The sequence below is a fragment of the Larimichthys crocea genome, chromosome VIII (genome assembly GCF_000972845.2).
Source record: "Larimichthys crocea isolate SSNF chromosome VIII, L_crocea_2.0, whole genome shotgun sequence".
NCBI classification, from domain to species: domain Eukaryota; kingdom Metazoa; phylum Chordata; class Actinopteri; family Sciaenidae; genus Larimichthys; species Larimichthys crocea.
The window spans coordinates 10,204,618-10,222,876 of NC_040018.1; the positions used below are offsets into that span (position 1 = coordinate 10,204,618).

At 40.8% G+C, this 18,259-nt stretch overlaps 2 protein-coding genes across 5 annotated transcripts; both read right to left on the reverse strand.

Moving 5' to 3' along the window:
• Positions 1-5,170: 5,170 nt before the first annotated feature.
• Positions 5,171-12,336, reverse strand: nsun3 (NOP2/Sun RNA methyltransferase 3). Of its 2 annotated transcripts, none has more exons than XM_019260666.2 (6): positions 12,119-12,336; positions 9,997-10,100; positions 9,399-9,910; positions 7,584-7,720; positions 6,794-6,915; positions 5,171-6,351 (listed from the first exon to the last, which is right to left on the reverse strand). In XM_019260666.2, exons 1-6 carry the CDS (start codon positions 12,278-12,280, stop codon positions 6,018-6,020), a joined length of 1,371 nt encoding a protein of 456 aa, XP_019116211.2. In that variant the 5' UTR covers positions 12,281-12,336; the 3' UTR covers positions 5,171-6,017. The 2 variants fall into 2 exon arrangements, with proteins under 2 accessions (XP_019116211.2, XP_010734320.3); XM_010736018.3 differs by having other exon boundaries at positions 7,566-7,720.
• A 683-nt stretch (positions 12,337-13,019) lies between these two features.
• LOC109138921 (ATP synthase F(0) complex subunit C3, mitochondrial) lies at positions 13,020-17,040 on the reverse strand. Of its 3 annotated transcripts, none has more exons than XM_019260663.2 (5): positions 16,926-17,040; positions 16,533-16,625; positions 15,406-15,477; positions 13,649-13,845; positions 13,020-13,410 (listed from the first exon to the last, which is right to left on the reverse strand). In XM_019260663.2, the coding sequence occupies exons 2-5, from the start codon at positions 16,569-16,571 to the stop codon at positions 13,296-13,298; spliced, it is 423 nt and encodes a 140-aa protein (XP_019116208.1). In that variant the 5' UTR covers positions 16,572-16,625; positions 16,926-17,040; the 3' UTR covers positions 13,020-13,295. The 3 variants fall into 3 exon arrangements, with proteins under 3 accessions (XP_019116208.1, XP_019116210.1, XP_019116209.1); XM_019260665.2 differs by having other exon boundaries at positions 16,865-16,958; XM_019260664.2 differs by lacking the exon at positions 16,926-17,040 and adding an exon at positions 16,735-16,875.
• Positions 17,041-18,259: the final 1,219 nt, after the last annotated feature.

The following is an 18,259-nucleotide window of genomic DNA, read 5'->3' on the forward strand; positions in this document are numbered from 1 at the left end:
CTTCAGGGAGTCAAGTATTACAGCAGTCAAGTCTCAAGGCCTAATTGTTTTGATTAAAGTCTGACTGAAGTCTATGTGGTCCTTGTCTGTCAAGAGGCAAATCGTGTGGATTAGAGAAGCACGTACAAACACAAATTCAGTATATTTCACGTAAGGGATAAATCACATTATGTCACACAGTGATTTTTTAATTATGGACCTATTTATCGACTGTTTATTTCAGAAAACATTTTGTGTCACCATCTTAAATACTTAATATTTTGGACTAGTGCAGGGCCGGTCTTAGCTATGGGCAATGTGGGCGGCTGCATTCTCCGTGGGGGGCGCACGACCGCCCGAAAACGGGTGTTCGCCCAGGGCGCAAATGTGGCCAGGACCGGCGCTGGACTAGTGAATAAAACTGCTACACACATTTTAAATGCTTAGTTCTCTTGTTTTTCTTTTTTCCTTTGTAACACTGAATTGCTTTGCTGTCACCATTTTGCCTCTGTAAGCCAGACACGGGGGTCACAAATGGAAAAGACTGTGCGAACTCCTGTGGCATAGTTACGCTTTAAGCACTGAGTAGTCCAAACTCACATCCTAAATTGGCATGATTTGTGGCTAGTTTTACTGATCTGCTGTTCCAATTTGCATTTAATTTGAGGGAAAATGATGACTTGATACTTAAAACTGAAAAGAGCTGGTAGTTCTGTCTCAAATCCAATTTAGCTGGAAGACTGTCTAAGGTTTTAGTTTTATATCTTCCGATCAATTCTGTCTTTTCCTCAAAGGATGAATGACTGTCCGGGCCAGGGTAATCTGTCCTGCCTTCAGTCTGTTAAGCCTGTGCTTTGTCTTCTTATGCAGCTGTTATGGATGTCTCTTTCCCCGCAGCTGAGGCTCACAGAGGTCTACGGGAAGAACAACACATCTCTTCTCGGAGTAGTTTATCAAGGGGCCACACTGCAGTTAGTCTTGGAGTGCTCTTGATTTTCTTTCTTTTGCCCATGAGTCTCTTTTGAATTAAAACTGTCGACAAGTTTTGAAGAAACGCCAAACCTGAATACAGTTTTTTCAAAGTTCCGTCACTTCAGTATACCATGCTTTGAAACAGACCTGGATCACTACCCCTAAATCTCTAAACAGCAACACTTAACTTGTCCTTTCTCTCAGGTTTCTTTTGCATTTGGAATGTGTGTGAGAGACAGAAAAGGAGGAGATGAAAGGATGAAAAGATCCATTAATCTTGAAATACTTTCAGTTACCCTCTCACTTTCACTCCTGTCCCATTCGTTCTCCTCTGGCGTCGTCTGTCTGCGTTGACACTGATGGTACCTGATGTCTCCCCAGGCCATGAAACTCATGACAGGAAATTTGCTTCTGTATCCAATTTGCCCTCAAATAAAAACTCTGTATTTTTTTCTGTCTTATGTCTTTCATTTGCATTTCACAAAATTAAGTCATACTGTCTTTCTCTGGTGTGTAGATATGTCACTGCTGCTAGTTCGGCCAGAAAAAGTAAAACGATGACTTGAGCGGCATCCCAGGTGCAAAACAGTCGGTGGGCCAAGTCCTGTCCATAATGTGTTTCTCTCTCTCAGGGACCCAAGACTGGCAACTTCAGGTTTTTTTGGCAGGCTTGTTCATTCTTTGCAGGAGTGTGTACTTGTCCTTTTGTTGTATAATATTTCACATGTATTCTTGTAAAAAAACTGTAGCCTGATTAACAAAATTCTGTTTGTTTTTTGTGTGTGTGCACTAACAGTTAGACTTAACCCCTGTAAGGATTTGTGGACCCCCCCCTCAGAGATTAGTCTGTAACAATCAATCAAATGCAGCAATCTCGGTTACTCACTTCCACTGATGGAATATTGACAAATGATGACAGTTGAAATGAATGATGGATACCCCAAACGGTACCAAATCTATAGACTCACTTGTTACCTGTCTGGCACATTCAGTGTCAAACGCTTCAAGTCAAACATTTTTCACAAGTGGGAAAATATCAGATTGACAGCGTGATTGAATCTGTTTGGATTTAAGCAGCACAAATAATGAAAAGTCAGTGATTTTCTACTGCATCTTGTTTACAAATAATGTTAAGAATATTTCACCCATAAACACGATCAATTCTTCACCAGTTTGCAGCTGACTCTGCCTGTAGGCTGGGTTTCATTTTATTTTGAAAACAGCTTCCTGCTGCTGCTAACAGGGTTAATGAGAGCAGCAAATACTGAACCATACAGCACATTTACGGGCGGTGAGTGGCTTTAAAGCCTACACATTCTGCCAAACGGCCTTCAGTATGACTGACATATATAGCTGCCTAAATAACTTATCTTATTACTGACACGTTGTATGCCCCTAAAATAGTACATATAAAATAAATGGCTATGAGTAGTGGTGTTTGTGCTGCCCCTGCAGAAGTGGGTATACTCTAATTTATGCTTCCTTTTTTTGGCCCATCCACAAAGGATAAACGCCCTGTGGGCCAGTAGTACTTACACGTTGTCACTTAACTTTTGCTGCTTGACTTCAGGGAGTAAGGATCATTACGAAATTAACATAAGCCACAGAAGAGCTGCAGATTTTGCAATAAATACTGGCTGGCAGACGGGTGAGACAACCACATAATTATGCATTTTGAGTCAAGTATTCCTGATTACCAACTCCATCCGCTCATGAAAATTAGACAAGTATGTCATAAGTTCATCACCATCATAGAAAAAGAAATTCAGCTAGGCAAAACACTACTGAAGGACAGTTTGAGAAGTCATGACGACTGAAAAATAAGTAAGGATACTGCTGTATACCTGAATATAACCTGCACTACACCACTGCTTATGAGAAGATGGGATTAAAGGTCCAGTGTCTCTATTTACAGAATATAGCAGAAATGGAATATAATATGTACAACTATGTTTTCATTAATGTACAATCAAATGGAGTCCGCCATGTTTCTACAGTAGCCTAGAACAGACAAACCAAACATGATCATGTTGCCCCTTTGCACTTCACAACATAAGAAAAATCAGGCCTTGAAACCTTTTCAGATGATCCAGAACGTGGCGGCGTGCCTGGTTTTCCATCTACTCAAAAGGGCACGATACCCCGCTGCTCATCGAGCTTCGTTGGCTACCTGTAGCAGCCCACATTAAATTCAAATCCCTAATGCTTGCCTACAAAGTAGTCTTCTTTTCTGCACCCACCTACTTGGATCCCCCTTATACAGACATGTTACCTCACGACTGTTGCTCTCCGTCAATGAACGATGCCTGGCTCTGCCACCTGTATCCTCAGGGCAATCCAATTTTTAAAAATGTTCTCGTCTGCACTACCAGTTCCTACCAGGGCAGGGCGTCCCTCTCTACCTTTAAAAACCTCAAGGTCCAGGTCCTCAAGGTCCTCTACAACACTACCAACATCTGGATATGCTAAATCTACCGCCCTCTACAACTGTCACTTTATTCTATGCAAGCAGTACTACTGCTAAAACGACTAAATGTAAATGTATGTGAATGCAAACACTGGCTCCACATAGGGCACTCTGCATTTCTCACATGTTTCCCTTACACTTGGAATGGCCAGGTGAGTGGAGGGGGTTGCAATCACCAGTTTGACCACTAGATTCCACTAAATCCTGCACACCGCGCCTTTAATGTCACGCCAACACGTCCAAACACAGAGTGACAAAGCTGAATGCTAACATATTGTTAAAAAAAAAAAAAAAAATCAATCTGGCTCAACAGAGCTGAAGCCAGATTAGCCTGCTTAGCTGTAGTGCCCTCTGGCATTCAAGACCATCCAGTGCTCCATATCTCTTCCTCATCCTATCATCCACTGTTCTACAATTCCTCCTCTATTTCGCGGCCCCCCCTCCTCCCCCTCCTTTATTGTCAATGACTAGAGTTTTAATGATTACATCTGGCGGTGGCACAAATTAATTCCTGCCTCTCTGGCAAAAAGCTGTTCCCCACCTGATTATGCAAAGCAGGCCTACATTCTCTCCCTTTGAAGTGGAGGGAAAGCTGCTTAGAGATTCTCCCCTTGAGGAAACACTGCAATATGGAGAACATCAACAAACCAGAGGTTCACACAGAGGTCAGCAACATGGTTAACCCCCAAACGAAGCCCCCACTTCATCAACGCATCTCGCTACTTTTAAATTGTGTTGATGTCGTGACAGCGTAATGATCAGAAGCCGGAGCTACTTTTCAAAGACACGTAGAAGTGGGGTAAAAGTAGGACAGCCAATAAAAATAGCCATAAAAATTCAGCCAATAATGCATGCGTCTATGGACCACGCAGAGCAGTTGGATGAAACCGGTGTGAGGCTCTTGTAGCTTTCCTATTTCAGCAATCATATCTTTGACAGTGTCTCGCTCAGAACCGCCTGCCTTATATAGTATATTTAGAAGGAAGAAATAAGGGTTTCAACACACATAACAGCCTTTGCAAGAGCGTGCTTTGTCAGTCTGACATGTTCAAAAGGTAAAAATATGTGATTTCTCGTGTGTTATTGTCCACAGTTACTTCCAAAAACACCTTCGGCTTCTGGTCTGAGCAATCAGAGCGAGATGAAAAGCTACAACAGCGCCGTGAAATAGTCTACTTTTCACTCAAGCATGACACAAGAACAGTCCACCCAGGTAATGAGCCCCTACAAGAGATGATACTGCCTTCTGAATCACGCTGAAAGGGAGGTGCGATGACAGATGTAAGATTACTTCTGGGACATATAGCATGCCTTAATTCAGAGAAGGATGCAGGGAGGGAGGAGCAGCAACGAAGGAAGGGAGAGCACATGGTAATTATATCATCACTGCCGGTTATTACACTAATATCTCAGACAGAAAACTCTCAGCCTCCTGTTGAGTATGTCATGTCTGAAAACATTTGCAGCACTGTTATGGCACTCTTGTTTCAAATTGATTTCTTATTTATTTCAATCCAAATACAGGCCGATAAAGATATCAGGTATGGGTGTTCAGATTCAGTGATGACTTAAGAGGTAATCAGAATTTAATGAGTGCAACTTGATTTACGGACTTCAGATTCTGAATTCAGGCTTTTGTGGCGCCAAGTCTAGTAACAGCTCGCTTTCTAAATACCACTCAGAGTATTTAGAGAATAAAACTCACTCCAAACAGAATAAACTGCGAATGATTTTTCAATCTCACAATCCGAATTTTGCGGTATAACTTTAATCATATAACGTGGACATAAAGAAATCAATAATAAATAATAATAAAACAATAAATTAAAAGAATCGATTGCAGCAGTGAGAAGAATTGATTTTTTGGCCACTTGAGGGCAGCGTGAATACAACACTGACTTATTAGCGCTTGAAGTTTAAGTTGAACTTGTTAACAAACAGTTGCTTGCTCACACATTCAGTAATAACAGAGCACCATTATCATTCATTCAGAGTTCTGTTTGTGGTGAGTTTAGTCCAATCGTAACTTGTTTTTAGCTCTGTTTTTGCTCTGTAACAACTCCTGTGGAAAATATCTGGCTCTTTAGTTGCTAAGTGCTCCACTTAGAGAGTTTTCAGCGCCAGCTGCAGTCAAAATTGATGCTACGAAACCAGTGAGTGAACCAAAACTGTAATGTTGCAGGCTGGACAGCTGAACAACTCTTCAAAGCTCTGTAAAACCGAGGGGAGTTACAGATTCAGGTGAATTCTCCGTAGGTTCATCACCACCTTTCACATGTCACATTGTTTTCACTTTGTCATTTCATTCATTGTTATTACATAAATATCGATTATTTGCTGCTCGAAATAAATGCAGGTTGTCTACGGTCTATCTTTGGTTCAGATCCCAGATGGCTAGTATGAATGATGCGAGCGATGTTCTTTATTTGCTTGCGTGTCAGCTGAAATTGGCAGCGTGCTTAAAGTGAATTAGTTTGTCAGTTTGTTTGAGTGGGCTGTAAGCCAGCTCCATGAGGTACCACGAGGTACTTTGCATCTTAAAAAAAACGTGGTTTAGCCATTTGTTTCTACATATCTTTTCCGCACAGGAGGACACACACTATTTCCTCCTTCTAATCCGAGACAAAAACATGGGTCCCCAGGTCTTGCCGGGCTGAGGAACCACTAAAATGCCGTGTCTCTGGTGATAAGAAGACACATTCAGCGGCTGCAGGGAAGGCTTGGGAACTGTCTCTCCCCCATGATCAGCGTGAGCAGGACTAAATGCAAAGTATTTCGATAAAGGAACAGCGATCTCCTCCCACAGATCTTCGGGTTCAGCGTCGGGACAGTCGTTCAGCACCGTCTCCACCACGCTGTAGTTCTCAGAGCTGGACAGTGTGCAAGTGGAATAGACCACGACGCCCCCTGGACGCACCGCTGTCAGTGCAGACCTGCAGGGGAAAAAACAAATAGTGCACTCCATTACATGGGACTAAATATGCATTTTATACACAGCTGGATACTTTGAAATTGCACACTAATTGCCATACCACTAAATAATTTGCTATTTTTTTGCTATTTGACCACGTATGAAACAGCTGCCATTATATTTTGTTTTTTGTTGCCTTTCACATGGTAAAGGGCTGATTGCCAGACCCCTTTTATTTCTGACATACACTAATTGCCTCAGTCAGTCTGATGTAATTTAACTTTATGGCACGGTTTGTAATTGCGTTTAATTTAAATCCTTTTTCATACTGGGTTTATTTTGCACGTCACTGAAAACATAGAGAAAGATTTCATGATTATAATGTTTTATGTTTTTTTTTATTCCACTTCATTTAAATGTTTGGACACATTGCAGACATTTCTTTAGGTTTCAGTAAGGCTTACCTAAGCAGTTGAGCCTGGAGCGCAGGCAGCCTGGTTCTTTCCTTTAGTCTGTGCTCCCCCTGCTGGCTGCTGCAAGAATACAACCAGCTCCTGTCATTAGAACATGGAGCATCGACCAAGACCTGCAATAAAGAGAGAGCAAGAAATGTGAGAGAGTTCAGGGGGGTAAGGGAGAGGGTTTAAAAACGCAGATTTAAAAAAGGGTGGAGGTGAAAGTGAAGAGAAAGACAAATGCTGGAGGTTTTTGCGAAATAATCAAATTACGTTATATCTTCCCCACAGCAAGAGATAAGAGCCAATTATATAATCGGCGTATAGAATTAAGTAAGACAGGAACTGATTCTGAAATTTCACACCTCATGCTGAGAATCTTCACACAAATCTGTCCTCAGTGCAATTTTTTACAAAGCCATATCACTGCCACAACACCGCCTGTTTGTGCTACCCTGTTACCTTTCATTCTTTGTTCACACCGTGTCTAACTCTCACCCTTTTCATTCTGTGCTTTCCTCCTTTTTTTTTTTTCAATATTTTGCTCCATTATGAGTCACTTTGATTCCTCCCAGCCATTTGTCTGCCTCTTCCCGGCTCCTATTTTGAATAAAAGGTTTTCTTCTTTTCCTCTGGGCTTATTAGCTTTTGTTCAAAGGCTTGCTGTTCTCATTCGTTTCTAACCACGGCCTTGAAAAAAAAAAAGTGTGACACCTCAATTTGTTGAACACTGCGGAACAATTCATTCGCATGCTGCTATAAACATGACTCTCCCCCCCACCTTGTCATAAGTCCCTACTTCAGTTTGCCCAAAAGACCGTCCATCCTGTGCAGACACAATCACTCTGCTGTTTAGTGAGCGAGGCAGAAAAGACTCCAGGGTTTTGGCCAGCCAGTTCCGTCTGTGAGGGTCTGGTTCATTACAGCAGAGAAGAGCTGGAACACAACACAGTGCAGCATTACTTATTGCCAGTATTCAATGCAAATAGGATATTCACAGCAGAATAAAATATTCCTGAGATTCAACCGCAGCAACTTTCATGCAAAGTATAGTTTTAATATTAACACCCAGGGGTTGCATTGTGCCGGGGGCTGCCCCTCCGGGGCTCAGCCTCTGACACAAAGGCCTACACTGTTCTGTTATGATGCAGAGCTGGACAGCCTTATACGTTTAGTGTGCAGCTTGGGTCGGGTTAATGTCACTGTTTACAACTTCAAGTTTGATGTGAGAAAATAACAATTACTTTAGGTTAATTAAGACATCTCTGCCTGTGTCTTTGTGCCTAACACAAAATTAAGTGCAGACAACACGTGCATTGATGTCACTCATGATGATCTAGACTCTAAGGTTTAGTTGATGGAAAGAGTTGGATTGACCTTGACTACTGATTAAATATTGAGTTGAAAATGTTGATTAGATTTGATTGGACACATTGACCTTCAAGTATTCGGCCAAGCCAGAGTATAAAAATGTATAATATTGTGAGGACTGGACTAATTATCAGGCCAGCAGAGCCAAAGCGACACAGCACGGTGCACTTACACAAAGATTTTACTGTCATCAGCTGTCAGCTGATTAGTGTTTTAGGGTTCAGAGGGTTTCTCACTGTGTTATATCTGAATGATGGCTTCATTGTAATAGAGTGCAATGTACTAAACCGGCCTGGCTCCCATTGTAAATGTGCGGCACATTATGAAACTCACTGTACAACAACAGAGAGTCCAGACCGCTGAGCAACTCGAGCTGTACATCAAGTAAGAATAGAAAAGAATTTCACTTTCAAATCCTCAACAATTTGTGTCCTCGGAGTGTGAAAAGATGATGTAACACCACGGTAAACACGATGCTGTTTCAACTTTTTTGGAGCTATTGCAGGCATCGCATTCAGAGTGAGTGTGTATTTACAAAAAAAACAATAAAGTCAGTTTAAAACTTAAATATTGAAAAAGATTTGCAAATCATTGCATTTTCACACCGCATGCATACATTCAGCTGTGTGTGAGCTATATTACCTTCTTTTATCCTCTACTGCCTTTTTAAAAAAGCTGTACCCTAACCTACAATATTCTACCTCACTGGTTCTCAAACTGTGGTACCTAACCTACAATATTCTACCTCACTGGTTCTCAAACTGTGGTATGAGTACCAGTGGTGGTACGTCACCTTCCTGTAATGGTACTTAGAGGAAGCCCTGAAATATATATATATATATTTTTTAGAAATTTATCAAACCATCTACAACAGTTTGAATGAAATTAAACTAAGTTTAAAGTTACTCCTGTTACTCCTGATCCACTTCTCTTCATCATATGTCACTGTGTGAATGAACTTGATGACGTATCAAAAAAAATTATTTTAAGTAACATTCCACAGTACCTTTATACCACATGAGTTCTGATCAACAATAAATAACATTCTTATGAGGAATAAACCTGCCTCCTGTGTCAAGTGTCACTGTAGTAGTTGCTGGATTTTAATAAATGTCAGTGATACTTAGAGAGACGAATATTTTCTGAGGTGGTACATGGTGCAAAAAGTTTGAGAAACCTTTTTGTACCATACAAATGAAATCAAAGAAAAGTTTGCAAAGTCCAGTTAAAAGAATTGTTTTACCTGGGTTGGCACACTGCATTATGGCTAAAGCTTTGCCCCCGGGAGCAGAGCAAAGATCCAAAACCTTCTCCCCATCTCTGACTTGTAAAGCCAGCACTGGAAGCAGTGAAGCAGCATTCAGGAGGTAGTACTGCTTCAGCTGGCCAGGCCTGTGAGCCTGAGAGGGAAACCGGTGTGGATATGGGTGGATGTAACACTGCAACGAAGGATGGGGCAAACTGTATGAAGTCTCTGATTGAAGGTCCTGACTGAATGCATGAGAGGTGATGTTAGGTAGGAGATGGGAGTCATTAGGAGGGCCCTTGGAGGTGTCGTGAGGAGAGTCTTTTTCAACTTGCTGCTCAGAATTTGACACTGTTGACGAGCCACCACAAAGCAACGAGGACGCATCCGTTTGCGGCAGCAATGTGGAAAAGCCCTGTGATCGGAGAATCTGCGTGATGTCTGTCACAGCGCTGAAGCGGTTGAGCATGACCCCATACTGCCATGAGTGAGGGTCCAGGAGCACCGCTCTACAGAAGAAAAGCAATCACAATTAACGAAGGGTACAAACACTGTCTGTGTGTGAGCTGTGATAATTAGTTCAGACAAAACTTACCTTGCTGACGCCCACAAGTGTCCAAGCTCCTGACTGTACTGCTGGTCAAAATGATCCAGTACTTGTTGACACGAAGCTCTTTCTTTCTTGCGCCCTTTTATTACCTGATACAAAGTGAAAATGTTATCCAGAGATAAATCCTAGAGAGGCACGACTAAATCCAAAAGTACCACCTATTGAGACTTGGACTGAGTTCTTGATATAGTTCACTTACTTACTGGAAGATGCACATACTAGTTAAGATGGATTTTCCCTTTAAGTTCCTAAATTCTGGTTAGAAAAAAAACAAAAAACTGCTGTCTTATTTCTGGTACATGCATACCCCCTGGTGGATATCTAGTGTATAAACCATCCTGTGCTGTTGTTGCTATTGTTGGCAACAGAAAAAAACAAGTGAAAATCTTTTACTTTGTTGGTCTGAAAGCTGATTTTACATGAAATTAAAATGCATATATATTCATTTTACTGGAATAATATGCTTGTTACATATAAAGAACAGGCCAAATGAATCTTCACTATGAAAAAATATCATCAGACAACTTACAGTTTTGTCCAGTTGCTAACACACTGAAATGACATGGACAACACAAATATTTAAACTGACACACAGGGAGCAAAACCTCATCTCAAATCTCCAAAACTTTAAACACATTTTCTGCTTTACACACATTTTGCAATTCGAAGTGGCTCTTTTTAAGTGTACTGAACGTGGTTCTCTGCATAAGACACAACAATCTGACATAAAGTCACATGTTTGCAATTTCAAAACACGCCATAAAATAAAATGACACTACACGAGCTCATTGGTCACTATATGTGCCACCTGCCCAAACATGCTGTTATGTAATTGTTAACACTTCAATCAGGAAGTAAGCAATAAAAGACCATAGGTGAGCATCTTTGGAAGACATTGCTGAGAGAGGAAGAGGAGGAGGGAGTGTTTGAATGAGAGGGGGAGGAAGAGTGAGAGGTCGGGGTAGAGCAGTGTTGTCAAATTATTTTGCTTTCCTCTTTATTTTTTTATTTTTTTCTGACATTTTTTCTGCAATTGTATTTTTCAGCTTACTGTTTTGTGAGCATATTTTAGTTCACTCCAATGTAAATATATCTGCTGTGCATATGTTGCACTGACTTGTTTGGTGAAAAATAAATAAAATAAATATTTCAATAGCACGTGTGTGTATCTGCAAATATTTCTGTGCATGTGAACAATCTGAAGAATTCTCTACAGTTTGAACTATGTTAGTATTATGGCAAAGCATACTAAAGATGAGAGTGCTTTTCATTATGCCCAACAGTGTGTAGTTGGTTAGACAAAAATCTACGAATACGAATGAAGTGTGTGCCATCTGGTGCAAAAGTTTGATTTTGGTTGCAGTGCTTCATTTTGTGTGATATATGAGGTGTTTTGCAGTTTGGGTGTGTGGTTTGGTGAATTGTGTTAGTGTTTTGATAAAACCAGCATAGTTTGCAAAATTGTGTTTAAGCAAATGGAACAAAAACTGTAAAGGTCTCATATTTAAAACCTTTCCTGTGTTCTTTTTAAAAAAAAATTGTGTATATTGAAGATATATTTGTGTCATTATAGTTTCACATCTCCTCTCTCGCACTTCTCTCTGGAGCTCTTGCAAGAACAGGGCACATTTCATGTTGTGTTTTGTCTAATCAATATCAATAATAATCTTCTGATTGCCTGTTTTTTGAGTGACACAGCCAAACACACGTGAAGGATTGCAGCCTGCCCAGACACTGGATCCTGGTGAGCCAAGGCGAGGTGGTGACTGCATAGCTGTGACATCACAACCTTACTGAAGTCCTGATGTCTTGTTTGAAGGCATTGTTTCTGAATAATTATATAGCATATATGTACAGCTTTAAAATGGAAATCTGACTTTTTACAATATGGGACCTTTCCCTCCTGACAAATTGGCCAAATTCTCATGAATTACTGAGGTTTTATGAAGATAATATGAATTAACAATAATAACAATCAGAGCTAAGCTTCACCTGAAGGTAATAACTGTGCAGTTTGTCAAAATGTGTATGAGCAGCAGACCTGGACACGTTCATTAAACTGTCTATACACATAATATATATAGAGAGCATCCCCTCGTGTGTTTACCTTATTTGAGCTTCCTTTTTTCACGCGCAGCTTCAAACCAACTTCTGGACCCGCGTGACAGTTACACGAGCACAGAGATGTCCACGTGAGCTTTGGACGTTTAAAGCCGATCGTCCTCCACGCGCTGTAAAACTGATTTATTAATAACTTCAATTCAGACATGAGCTCTGTTTACAGTCTGCATGCGTGTGCCTTAAATCTGTCCTCCTTCAACACTGACCGTGGTTCTTGAGTTCCACCTGGTGGTGAGTAACATGTGTATACACACACACACACACACACACGCTCATTGACTGTTAGAGGTGGTCACTGGAAAAAAAAAAGAATAAACACTAACAATAAAAACATTAGTTTCACACCCATTATTCAAATATGTTAAATGTTTAAAATAAAAAGCCTTTAATTCAAATGTTGCTTTAACTCTCAGCAAATAGTTATTTAATGACGAAAATACATTATGGACAACAGGTGAACGTGTTATTTATTTTTATCTGTGGCCAAATTAAGAGAGCGAGTAAACATAATTATTCTAAATTAACTTCTTAGCTTGTTAGGTCACTGGTTCTCAAAGTGAGGGCCGGGACGCCCTGGGGGGGTCGCAAGATGATTTTCAGAAATAAAATTAAATGTAGAAACTTTTAGAAATAATTAGAATAATCAATAATAAAATGAATTATACATTTTAGCCAAAATTGCAGCAAAACATTAAAAAAGTAGTTACTTTTAATATAGCCTAAAATCATTTGGATTTTCTTTGCCCCCTCATGTGACTGTGAGATTAAACTTGAGCTGTGCGGTAAATATTCATACTGTGATTTTTCCTAATTTTGTGTAGCATTAACATTATTTCAGACTTTGAATCTAAATCACTTCATATTACAAAACACACAAGGACACGTGGTTGAATTCAATGTTTTACTTCTGTCATTGGTCGCACGTGTGTTAACAAAAACATTTTTTATTAAATATACAATATGATGGCAAAACCCTCATTCACGATGATTTGTGTTTGCCAGTTTCATACGTCAGTGGGGTTCACGAGCTTTCTAAGAAACACCAAAGAACAAGAATGAGCCACACGTCAAGCCGACCACCAGCGCGCCATTCAAGGACATCTCAGACCGCTAATTCTTGTTAACATCGCGACGCATCCCTTTACAGCAAATGACCGGCTGGTTTACATGGCAAACAGAATAAGGAATGCAACCATCAGACAGAAAAGACCCATGGCTTCAGACAGAGCGAAGCCCAGGATGGCGTACGAGAACAGCTGCTGCTTCAGAGAGGGGTTCCTGTTGACACAGAGAGAGACAGAGAGTGTTCAGAGTACAGCTGCCCAAACATCGCAATCACAATGTCTTCAAGGTGCCCTGTGAAGGACTTAATACATGTGACTAAATATTTCCATCATTAACTGGAGGGAATCCAAAGAAGTCACTAAAAACTTATTCTTTGGGGGGGGAAAAATTCCGTCAAACCTATAAAAAATAAGTTAAGTCAGTTTTTTATGACCGATTATGTTTAATTTACCTGGCATATCCAATAATAAGGCTACCAAACACGGTTCCAATTCCAGCGCCAGATCCAGCCACTCCCACGGTGGCGGCTCCTGCTCCGATGAACTTTGCAGCAGTGTCGATGTCACGGCTCACAGCGCTAGTCTGGAATCCTCTCACCGCCACCTGCTGGGAGGCTACGATGCTCTGTGGTGGCAGGAGTGAAGCGGTCTGAAATGCAAACATTAGGTCAGGTTACTGCAAAAGAAGAATACTGGATCGGAAAGTGGCACTAAACAATGATTTAGATTCCCTAATTGTTATTTGATATAAAATAACCTGCACATCATGTATGACACACTGCAATCACCTACTTTGACATTTAAAATGCAATTAGTGATATTATGCTGGCTCCTCTTTGCACAAGATAACCATAAACTTTAGCAGGAGTTTGCATGTGTTGCTGCTCGATTTCCCTTCAGGGGTGAGCGTCATAATCATAAGCGTTCCATTTGTCTGAAAAAGATTAAGAGAACTTGGCAAATTCGACCCTTGGTGGGCTGAGGGAGTCAATGATGGTCAGTCCAGAGGTGTCTCTCACCCACAATGTGCTGCAGTTATGCACTGGGTGCACTGGTTAGGTGGTAGTATGCACGTAGAAGTCACATCAATGTAAATGTACCAGAGCTAATTTTCATCTGTTTCAAAGTCTTGGATAACTTAAATTCATGCAGGTATTTCTGCTGATGACTTGTGAGAAGCCTACAACTGGCGGTCGATCCATGGTGGTGGGAGGGGACGAATCTGTTCAATTTAAAATCTCCCGCTCCTTCCCCGCCCACTTTCCCTGTGTGTGACATACGCTGTCACCTGATGCAGAGGGCTGAGGGGAAGTGGAACTACTCATGAAATACTAACATCCAAACATGCAGGTCTACTCTATTTACATACTTTATCTAGCTATTGCTGTACTTTATTGTTTTTTGTGTTTTTTTCAAAACTTTATTGAGTTGGACATTTTCAATAAACAATACATAATGAACACAACAAACAATAACAAACCTTACAATCCCTTCCCACCCTCTCATAACCAACAGTCCTCTTGGAGTAAAATAAGTAATTGAGTCCATAAGAGAAGAATAAATAAATAAACATAATAATAATAATAATAATAATAATAATAATAATAATAATACTATAATTAAATACATAAAATACATTATATATGATAAAAAAAGGTAAAATAGTATATAATAAATTAAAAATAAAGTTTAAGGGAGAGTTATAAATCTGTTCCCTGGCATTTGTATATTCATGTTATTCATAAAAATAAGAAAAGGCATCCATATCTCCTAAAAATCCTCAACTTTCCCTCTTACTATGTAGGTCAATTTTTCATTGCTGTAGTTTATTGTTGATCCAAATGTTTGCATTGCTATTACTGACAAATTACAACCGTCCGGTGGTATTCCTCAATAGGAAACATAAAAATCTGTCAGTGTAAACAGTGTTGTAACTTTGTTGGGTAGCCACATGAAGCAATGTAGTCAACGTGCTGTACTGAAGGTTCTAAGAAAACATAAATATTAAAAAAAAATCAAATACCAATTTAAAAATGTATCTATAGGTTTTCACAAGCACTGCTATTTCTTGTCTAGTCATGCTTTGTATGTATGATAGAAACTGAGAAGAGATGAATGGAGCCGTCAGCTTCAGAGTGCCTCTCTTCTGTGAACACTCAAAAATCAATAAATCAGTTAGAAGCCCCAGATAGGGCAGACAGCCGCTTACCTCTGCCTTCCTGGCATCTGAGACTACTGCTGCCGACAGTGGTCTGTACAGAGCCCGGGATCCAGCACGGACCTGTGTCAAGACAACAAAACGTTCACATTAGCTGAGACATTAGTCGTTCTCTGGACGCTTTAGCATGACCTTACACTGACATCTTGCCTGTCTTTAACCCTAGAACACTAACGTCGGGTGATTTCCACCCACACAATTCTTGTCGTGTGATTCTCATTGAGTTGCTGCTGTCTTGAGTTGCATGGGTCCTTGGGTAGCTTCAGGCTGCTGGCTGTATGTTTGTTTCCCTCCTGCCATCTTTGTTTTTTTCAAGAGGCATACGTTCTGGTGATTTTTTACCCAACGTTAGTGATAGTGCCATTTTTTGTGTCATCTACAATTTGATGCAGAAAGACTGTGCCTTCACCAGACAAGGCTCACACGTCCCAGGAATGGGCGGACCGAAGAACAAGTTCCCAGCTCCATTATTTTTTTTGTTAGGAAATTTCTCGTTAAGGATTACCTGATTTTTCAATAATTTTGCTGCCTTTCTTTTTTTAAAGGGTCTCCCATGGTACCTTTTTTATTTTATTCCATGTGATATTGTATATTGGGAAATTAAAGAAGAGTACTACAATTTGGCATACAGTGTTGTACTTTTACATAAATTGATATAAAACTGTATTTCATCCGGGACGTTATAAGGGTAAAACATACCAGACGTTAGTGATGGTGGTACTGATTTTAACGTTAGTGTTCGAGGGTTAAGTTTGCTCAGTGACTCCAACAGTGTCATTATCCTGTTGATTTGTTTTAATTCTGCTCTAAGGCATGTACATTCCCATCATACTGCAGCTTCTCTTGGATTATGTCCTACATTATATCCTGTAGATGTAGACATTACTGTTACCTGGCAGCTTTAAAATGTGTTTGAGGCATGCATGCATGGGACAGGCTGAGTTTCGCCCTTGCAGGTGTGAACACTGGCTGACTTTGGCGGAGGGTCAAAGATGGCTACACAGCTGTTAGCAGGCTACATTAAAGCCTGAACACACAGTGACAGGCAGCTTTGTGTCAACCATCAACAGGTGAGCACGGTACAGTGTTATTATCTCCATTCATTCACGCAGACTCACCAGAGAGGGCGTGGAGACGAACTTAGCACAGGCGTACATTATGAAGGGACGTAGTGGTCAGGTCAACCAAAGGAGCTGGCGCTGATTCAGGGTCTGTAAAGAAAGAAACACACAACAGCAGACAGTGTGAGTTAGTTTACCGTGAGAGCATTTGGCGACAGAGGAGAGAACAAAGTGTGCAGAGTGAAGCGGGCGCACACACATGTAAGGTCAAGATTAGCTGCAAAACCGACCGACGTCGCTAGAAAAAACAAAAAACAAGCCGGTTGTAAAAACAAAAGAAAAGGCGAAGAGTTGGTTAACAGAGCTACAAAGACACAGAGTTTACACACTAATGTCGCCGCTGTGTGTTGAATTCAAACGCAGTTTGTGACAGAGGAGGTTAGCGCTCACCGGGCTGTAGTAGAGGTCGAAGACGCGAGAGGTATGCGCAGGCGCGGTGTGACGTTAAAGGCGCTGACTTCCTGTGTCCTGAAGGGGGCGCTACTGAACCAGTCACGATCAGTGATGGGAAGTTCGGCTCTTTTTGGAGGAGCCGGTTCTTTTGGCTCTGCATACTATAAGGAGCCGCCTCTTTCGGCTCCCAAACGGCTCCTCACATTTTATTACAGTGGTCCCTCGTTTATCGCGGGGGATACGTTCTAAAAATAACCCGCAATAAACGAAATCCGCGAAGTAAATTTTACAATTATTATACATGTTTTAAGGCCGTAAAACCCCTAACCACACACTTTTATACACTTTTTTACACGCATTTTGTACAGTACTCCCTTAGTTAATCAGGACGCAGAACATATGTGCGGTTCATCCTTAGCCAATTTAGGACACAGAACACAATGCGCGTTCATACTGTACAGTACGCTGTAAAAAAAAAGCATGCAAAATTACACTAAAAAAATCCGCAAAACAGCAAGTCCGGGAAATGTGAACCACGTTATAGCGAGGGACGACTGTTTTTGGTTTAATTAATTAATTATTATTATTATTTTAGTATTATTGCTGTTATTATTATGTTATATTTAAATGTTGTTATATTTTATTTTATTTTTGACATTGTAAAGCACTTTGGTCAGTGCATGCGGTGTAAAAATGTGTTATATAAATAAAACGTACTAACTATCTAATTAATTTATCACCCAAAATAATGCAATAATGTAATAAATAATGTCTCCCTCCTGTCGTGTTTGTCCAACCTCCGCGACCGCTGTGTGTGTGTGTGTGTGTGTGTGTGACTGTCACCCCTGCCGTGGATGCTGCTATACATCTTGAACAATTACGTGCAGATTTCACACAAAAAAGTGGAGACTTTTTTAATTGAAAGCCGAACGTGATTGGTCAAGATGTGTGAGAACAGGCATGGCATGAGGGAGAGTGTCAGGGGGAGGAGACAGTGAGGCACAGAAGGGGAAAAAAACAAAAAACACATCAGCTCTGCAGCATCTGCAGAGCACACGCACGACACACGGGGGAGACGAGACAGTGAGGCACCGAAGTGAAAAAACAAAACAAAAACTGCTCCCTAAATCGGCTCCAAACAAGGAGCCAGCTCCCGTCGTTCACTTCAAAGAGCCGGCTCTTAGAACCGGATCGTTCGCGATCGACACATCACTAATGTTAGTGCAGCATGTTCAAACCAGGACAGTCCAGAGTGCAGACACCAGCACTGACTGGGACCTGCTCTGTCACTGCCTGCAAAAAATACATAACATAATAATATATATTCACCT